Source organism: Hordeum vulgare, chromosome 4H (genome assembly GCF_904849725.1).
Source record: "Hordeum vulgare subsp. vulgare chromosome 4H, MorexV3_pseudomolecules_assembly, whole genome shotgun sequence".
In the NCBI taxonomy this organism is placed as follows: Eukaryota; Viridiplantae; Streptophyta; class Magnoliopsida; order Poales; family Poaceae; genus Hordeum; species Hordeum vulgare.
Genome location: NC_058521.1, coordinates 503938722 through 503947157, shown reverse-complemented (window position 1 = coordinate 503947157; position 8436 = coordinate 503938722). Strand labels below are relative to the sequence as shown.

Here is an 8436-nt window from a genome sequence, read left to right as displayed (position 1 = left end):
CTCGTCCTCCTCGTGCCCCTCCAGGGCAGAGGCGAGGCGGCGGCTGCAGGCTCTACGGCGGTGGCCGACGGAGGGCCTCGGTCCGGCCTGGACCGAGATGGCGGTGGTGGGGACCGACGGATTCAGGCGCACATCGGGGGGAGCGGCGGCGGCGCATGGCGGCGGCGCGGGCTGGCCTGGCGAGCTACGGCTAGCCACGGTACCAGACGGGGACGAAGGTGGGGGCGCGGGATCCGGCAGCGGCGGTTGCTGGCCGGTGGCGGGCACGGCTCCCGGTGGAAAGGGGCGAGGAAGGCACGAGGCGCGGGAGACGGGGGCTGGCTCGGGATGGCTTGCTGCCATGGGTGGAGCTCGGGAGGAGCTGGCCAAGGCATGGATCTCCTGTGGTTGCCCGGACAATGTCCGGTGGCCATGGACAATGTCCGGCAGGGCTAGGAGACGAAAAATTAGGCCTCTAATTGTGGATCTGAGGGCTAAAAATGAAGGGGAGGAGTGGATTTCGAGATTGGAAGAAGTGGGACTTGAAGTTGGAGTTTTGCTAGGGGGTGGCTGCAATTTTACATGGGGGAAGAGTGAGAGAGGTCTCTCTAGGGGGGTGAAGCTTATATAGGGTTGGCCTCTGGTGGGGTGGACCTCATCCGTCCGATCGCGATCCGATGACCACGAATGGAGGAAGTGGCTACGTGGCACTACTGACCTGTATAGATGGGCTATGTAGGGGTGAGAGGGAAATAGCGCGGCGCGGCAACAAGATTTAAAACACCGAAACATGTCCGACGGTAGACCGAATACGGTGCCGCTACGGTCAACCGTTCGAGTACCAGACGGACTCCGATCGCGACGAAATTCGACAGGCGGCCTAGCTATATATAAATAATACCGCATGACAAATTCCAGCTCAATCGGAGAAAGTTTTAAACGCACATTTAAAACAGGGTTTGACGATGCCGCGGGCGCGTGCGAGTGCGGTCGGGCTCAGAACGGACAACTACGAGAACCGGCAACTAACAACGGATGCAAGTTTTGAAAACTGGCGGCAACGGGGTGCCGATGCAATGCTGATGATGCGCATGATGCGATGATGATGCAACAAATAAAAATAGACACACGACGGAAACGGAAAGAAAAGGGGAATCTTCTGGAACGTCGGCATCGGGTTGTCACAGTTTGGACGCCACAAATGTTTCGGGCACCACCGACAACGTGTCGGGACCACCGGAAGGGTTCCGGAGGACCACCGGGAGGGGTCACCAGCCCCGGGAGGCTACATGGGCCAAGTGTGAGAGGGAACCAGCCCATGGGTGGGCTGGTGCGCCCCCCCCCCACACCCAGCCCAAGGCGCCAAGAGAGGGAAGGGGGGAAACCCTAAGTCAGGTGGGCCTTAGGCCCACCAGGGGGTGCGCCACCCCCTCCTCCCCTCCTGGCCGCCACCTCCTGCCCCATCTAGGGCTGCCGCACCCCTTAGGGGTGGGAACCCTAAGGGGAGGCGCCACCCTCCCCTTCCCCCTATATATAGTGGGGGTTTTGGCCATTGGAGACACGACAATTTCTCTCTCTCTCGGCGCAGCCCTGTCTCTCTTCTTCCTCCTCTCCCACGGTGCTTGGTGAAGCCCTGCCGGGAGACCTCGTCGCTCCATCGCTACCACGCCGTCGTGCTGCCATAGCTCTTCTCCAACCTCTCCCTCCTCCTTGCTGGATCAAGGTGCGGGAGACGTCACCAGGCTGCACGTGTGTTGAAGGCGTAGGTGCCGTGGTTCGGCACTAGATCGGAATCACACCGCGGTCTGAATTGCAGCGAGTACGACTCCATCAACCGCGTTCTAGCAACGCTTCCGCTTAGCGGTCTTCAAAGGTATGAAGAAGCTCTCACCCCTCTCTCGTTGCTGGTTTCTCCATAGGAAGATCTGAATATGGCGTAGGAAAATTTTGAATTTTTGCTACGTTACCTAACAGTGTGGCCACACATCTATCTCAACATGTGCATCTCCACCACACCCAACTGCTGCACAAGTCGACTATTAGTCAACCAACACTCAACGTCATACAGCATTACGAGTCAAACCGTCGTTCTATAGAACTTGTCTTTTACCTTCTGTGGCACTCTCTTGTGAGAGAGAATGCCAGAAGCTTGGCGCCACTTCATCCATCTAGCTTTAATTAGATGGTTCACATCTTCATCAATATTTTCATCTTTCTGCAGCATTGATCCCAAATATCAAAAGGTGTCCTTGTGAGGCACCACGTGCCCATCAAGGCTAACTTCCTTTCAATTCCAAGGCCTGTCTCCATAGCTCTAACTTCCTGTTGATCCTCGTCCGACTATCATCGACTAGCACCACATCCAAAGTTATCAGAATCGCGACACAAGTCTTAGAATCTTACGACTTTACGATCCAAACTAACCCCTCCAATTCTACGATTTTGCTCATAGAATCTAAGTTTCTACGATCTTGGTAGTTATGATTCTATGATTCACAATCCTACCAACGGAGCTCCGATCCAATTCAGAATCGCGATTCTGACAACCTTGACCACATCATCGCAAAGAGCATACAACATGGGATATCTCCTTGTATATCCCTTGTAACCTCATCCATCACCAAGGCAAGAAGATACGGGCTCAAAGCTAACCTTTGATCCAGTCCTATTTTAATCGGGAAGTTGTCAGTGTTGCCATCACTTGTTCGAACACTTGTCACGATATTATCGTAAATGTCCTTGATGAGGGTAATGTACTTTGATGAGACTTTGTATTTCCCGAAGGTACACCACATGACATAGCGCGGTATCTTATCATAGGCCTTCTCCAATCTTTTTCTCCATGCGTCTCTTCATAAGCTGTCGTATCAAGAAAATGGTTTTCATGGTCGACCTCCCACGCATGAAACCAAACTGATTTTTGGTCACGCTTGTCATTCTTCTTAAGCGGTGCTCAATGACTCTCTCCCATAGCTTCATTGTATGGCTCATCAGCTTAATTCCATGATAATTAGTACAAGTCTAAAAATTCGCTTGTTCTTGAAGATTGTCACTAATATACTTCGTCTCAATTCTTCTACCATCTTGTTTGCCCGAAAAATGAGGTTGAAAATCTTGGTTAGCCATACTATCGTTATATCCCCACGGCCTCTCCACACCTCAATCGGGATACAATCAAGGTACATTGCCTTGCCTCCTTTCATCCTTTTTAAAGCCTCCTTGACCTCCGACTCCAGGATTCACCGCATAAAATGCATGTCAGTGTCATCAAAGGAGTCGTCCAGTTCAATTGTAGAAGTCTCACTCTCCCCATTAAACAACTTGTCAAAGTACCCATGCCATCTATTCTCAATCTCCTCGTTCGTCACCAGGAGATGATCTGATCCGTCCTTGATGCATTAGATATGGTCAGCATCTTTCGTCTTCCTCTCTTGGATCTTGGTCATCTTATAAATATCCATTTCTCCTTCCTTCGTGTCTAGCTGCTGGTAGAGGTCCTCATACGTTCGACCCCTTGCTTCACTTCCAGCTCGCTTTGCGGCCTTCTTTGCCATCTTATACTTCTTTATGTTGTCCGCACTCCAATCCAGGTATAGGCATCTGAAATAATCTATCTTCTACTTAATTGCCTTTTGGACACCATCGTTCCGCCACCAAGTATCTTTAATTTTGCTTCTACTTCTCATGGACACTCCAAACTCCTTTGAGACCACCTTACGAATGCAAGTTGACATATTCACCCACATGTTGTTTGCATCCCCTCCTTCCTCCCAAGGACCCTCATTAATGACTCTCTCCTTGAACACGTGAGCTACCTCCCTCTTGAGCTTTCACCACTTTGTTCTAGCGACTTTGGCACGCTTGTTCCACTGGACACGAATCCGAAAGCGAAAATCAGCAACCACAAGGTTATGCCGAGGGACGACACTCTCTCTAGGTATCACCTTACAATCTAGGCACGCACGCGTGTCTTCTCTTCTCGAGAGGATGAAATCAATCTGGCTAAAGTGTTGAGCACTACTAAAAATCACTAGATGTAATTCTCTCTTCTTAAAGAGTGTGTTAGCTACGACCATGTCGTAGGCTAGCGCAAAGCTTAAGACATCTTCTACTTCTTGATTACTGATGCCATGGCCTAAGCCTCCATGCAACCCTTCAAAACCTATGTTAGATGTGCCTACGTGGCCACTGAGATCTCCTATGAAGAGCCTCTCGCTAGTGGGTACATTCCTAACTATGTCCTTGAGGCCTTCCCAAAAATCCATCTTGGTGTTCTCATTATGTCCTACTTGCGGGTCATACACGCTCATAATGTTGAGAACTAAATCTCGAACTACGAGCTTGACGAGTATAATCTGGTCCACACGTCTACGTCTACCACTCCAATACTTGAGGCTCTTATAGATGCCTACTCCATTTCTCTTTGCAGTCGTCCTCGGGTACCATAGCTTGAAGCCTATACCCTCCACCTTCCTCGCCTTCTGTCCCCTTCATTTGGTCTCTTGAATGCAAAAAATATCAAACACCTCTCCTCACCGTTGTATCAGCTACCTCACGAAGCTTACTTGTGAGAGACCCTATGGTCCAGCTACCTAAGCGATCCTACTAGGCTAGGCTAGCTTCCTTACCTTTCACACTCGTCGAGTCAAATGCCAAGACCCTTGCTTATTTTCCACTACACCCGGACGTCGATGCGGCGCGTCACTAAGGATGCAACGACATGATCCTTGCTCACTTGCCACCGTATCCAGATCACGATACGGTGCACCATCGAGGGTGGCGGCCCGGCTCTTGCCCATTTGACACCACACCCGGGTTCCGGATCACGAGAGGGTAACGCTTTCAAAGAAAATCTTTTGGGTTTCATCTTTACAAAAGTGGCTGAGTTTTGACGTTGGCTCGTCAAACCTATCACAGCCGTCGTCATTTATCTGGACTTGAGAGCGGCTACGTTGAGACAACATAAACGGAGTTCGGTAAAAAAAATCAGATCCTGAATTTTTTACAAATCAGGATTAGATCTCGATCAACTTTTGTAGAAGGGTCAAAACACGAAATTTAGCCACGTCCTGTTGTCCCAGAAGTTTGAAAATCTGAGTACGTGACTGCAACATATACAAAACGAAGAAGGATAGGTTCTCACGTGTGGTACCCTTCACCGAATCCATTTTCCGATCCAGTTCCAACAGGTTACAAAAGTTTAACCTTCTGGACTTGAGCAATCGCAACATCATCGTTGACAAATTCAGATGAAATTGAGTAGCTTCATTTATTTTCATTTTATTTGGAAGGGCTACTAGTCTTCAGCTTTGGCACCTCATGAAATCCAGTATATTTGTAGACAGCAGTGCTAGGGTACTACTCAAGAGAACATTTCTATTAAAAGGCAATTAAAACCGACTGATCTGGGTCTATTTTAGTCCCAACGATCAGCGGTTTTTAAGGCACCAAGATGAATCGGAACTAGAGAGTGTGTAGTACATAGCTGGGATGCCATCATCAAATTAATCGTTTCATCAGACATCCACGTCTCGGTCTCGGTCTTGAGCAACCACAACAGCAAAGGAGCGCCGCGCAGCGGATCACGATCATCATCAACACCATTGCTCCAGAGCAGGCAGTTCCATTCCGTCCTATCTACCTACCCCTGAATCTCAGCCATCAAGACGAGAGAGAGTGGCACGCTCCATGATGATCTCAGTACCTCAGGCTGCAACCATGAATGAGGGCAGCAACACCTCCTGACACAGCAGCTTGCGCCCATGTCCACCGCCGACCCTTTCAAATCACAAGCCACAAACAAACGAGAAACGCCACATGAGGAAAGCAATAGAATAATAAGGAAAGCCGTAAGGAACATTGATTTTCTTGAGAAAGGAACAAATATAGATCGGCCCCCGGAAAGAACACCTGCCGGAGACTGCATTACAGACGCGCATTTGGCATTTTGATTATCATGTAGCGGGAAGTGAGAACTGCGGTGGGATCTTCAGATCTACTTTCTCTTGCTGGAACCATCAGATATACGTACTACTGTTTTGTAGGAGTATTTATTTTGGAAGCCTTTTTTATTTCCACAAAGAAAAGCAAGCAGTTTTGTGAAACCTGAGAAATCCGGTCGAGTTCCTACTCAGACGTGTGGAATGCTAGGGAGGAAAGGAGAATCTGGTCGATGGTGACGGAGGGGTCACACTCACATCTAATTTTCAAGGTGACGATTGCCAGAATCTGGATCTGTGTGGAATAAACAACTGATGTTGATGTCGATTACGCAAGAAACTTTTCTAATTTCACAATCTGAATTGCGCGGAGACCGTGGTCAACCTACGGCATGCGCACTCTCGAGTCTCGAGTGCGCAAAAGCAGCGAGAAATGATGCAATCACCCAAAGTGTCATCTCCTTTCCACAAAGGAACCCCTAAAGGTCAATGTAGGCATGAACAACTGACAGAGCAGAAAAGAAAAGCAGAGCTCACCGTGGGCTCCCGCGACGCAGCCGAGATGTCGTAGTAGTCGTTGTCTCCGCCGGTGCTGTTGCCCCCGCCGATTCCGCCGCCCGCAGGCTTGTACGTCAGCGGGTACACCGGCGTGCTGTCGGGCTTGAACAGGCCGTAGTTGCGCTCGGACGCCGGCCCGGGCTTGGTGTTCTCGTTGAAGAGCGCGAACACGTAGACGCGCAGCGGCACGTTGGGCTTGAGCGGCGTGCCCTTCCACTCCGCCACCAGCCGCATCACGTTGCTGTTGTACCGAGCCGCGCTCTCCGGCGTGGCGGCCTTCTCGTTCGCGTCCCCCGCGGAAGGCCACCCCGTCTCGGAGATCCGTATCTCCACCACCCGCGCCGCCGCGCTGTTCGCCGCCGAGATGGCGTGGTACGCGGCGTCGACCTGCGCCACGAGCAGGTTGGGGTAGTGGAGCCCGGTGTTGGCGTCCGGGACGCCGGGGTAGCTCGGCTCGAGGAGAGCGTACTCCAGGTGTATGCCCTTGGGATCGTCGGAGTAGGCGAAGTAGGGGTACGCGTTCACCAGGAACGGCGAGCCTGTCTTGGCGTGGAAGTCGAGGATGGAGCAGAGGTACGGGAGCAGGTCCTTCCGGAAGGCCCCCGCCGAGGGCGGGTAGGACGTCCCGAGGATGCCGAGGTTGTGCGCGGTCGTGACGGCGATCTGCTTGTCGAGGTTGGCCGCGGCGAGCGCGGCGTGGAGCGACTCCATGGCCGGGAGCAGGTTGCGGGTGAGCGCGGTGTTGTTGCCCGTGAGCACCTCGTTGCCGACGGTGAGCGCGACGATCTTGGTGTCGGGCAGGTAGGGCAGGATGCTGTCCTTGAGCCAGGACGCGGCGCCGGCCGGCTCGGCGACCGCGGCGAGGCACTGGTCGGGCACGCCGACGTAGAGCTCGATCCCGGTCCTGGCGAAGGCGCGCAGCACGCCAGGCTCGGGGTCGTAGAGCCGCACGCGCGCAATGCCGAGGCCCTGGAGCAGGGGAAGCGCGGCCTGCGGCGGCGGCAGGTTGTTCCCCACGCGGCCGTAGTTGATGCCCAGCAGCGACACCGGCGCCGGCGCGGCGTCCGACGCGACCGCGAGCGCGAGCACGCACAGCGCCGCGGCGAGATGGATGCAGCCTGCGCGCTGGAGCCGCCGCCGGAGGCCGTCGCGGAGCGGCATTATTGGAGGTAGGAGCGGAGCGGGGCGGAGGGAGGGAGGGCGAGGTGAGATTTGCACGGGCGAAGGTTTTGGGCCGGGGGAGAGTGATTGGAGTTGGGTATGGGGAAAGGAAGAGTGAGATTTGGGGGGTAGAAGGCGATCGGGTGAAGTTACCGACAGAATTGAAACGGGCAGTACAGAGGTCTCGAGTACTCCTATCGAGCATCTTTTTTTACCGACATGAAACGTAGTAGTAGGTGATTCTGAACGGGGGCCCCGAAGACAGGCAGACAACGGGGGTGTTTACCGGCACGCATTGGTTTACTAATCTACTGGGAGCGGGAGGTGGGCTGGAATCCGATGGTCGGCACGAGAGACTGTGCCCGTAGACCGTGCCGCCGCAACGGCTGTATTTCTGGGGCCATCAACGCATGGGAAACGTTGGGTCACACGTGACGTGACGGAGGCCGGGATGGGGCAGACGCGCATCGCAAGAAGACGTTGCAAAAGTTTTTTCATTTAGTGCTAGCCCATTATTTTTTATTCATTCTACAGTAGTATTTTCGTCTATGCGTATTCAATACGAGAAAGGACAATGAAGCAAGGGACGTTTCAGTCAACGACGAGACGTTTATGATGATCTCATAAATTTTAAAATTATATATTGATTTAGATTTTTGAAGATGTTCATAAAGGTAAGTGCATAGACGTGTATATGAACGTTTACATATATACTGTGTTAAAAAAAGTGAAACCTACGCTTTTCAAACGAAAAACTAAATGATAAGTACCACATATGTGCCACGAAGTAACATCATTG

At 52.2% G+C, this 8436-nt stretch overlaps 1 protein-coding gene across 1 annotated transcript; it reads right to left on the bottom strand.

Moving 5' to 3' along the window:
* Positions 1 to 5330: 5330 nt before the first annotated feature.
* LOC123449164 (glucan endo-1,3-beta-glucosidase 11-like) lies at positions 5331 to 7758 on the bottom strand. Its single transcript, XM_045126269.1, has 2 exons — positions 6456 to 7758; positions 5331 to 5757 (listed from the first exon to the last, which is right to left on the bottom strand). Exons 1-2 carry the CDS (start codon positions 7635 to 7637, stop codon positions 5677 to 5679), a joined length of 1263 nt encoding a protein of 420 aa, XP_044982204.1. The 5' UTR covers positions 7638 to 7758; the 3' UTR covers positions 5331 to 5676.
* Positions 7759 to 8436: the final 678 nt, after the last annotated feature.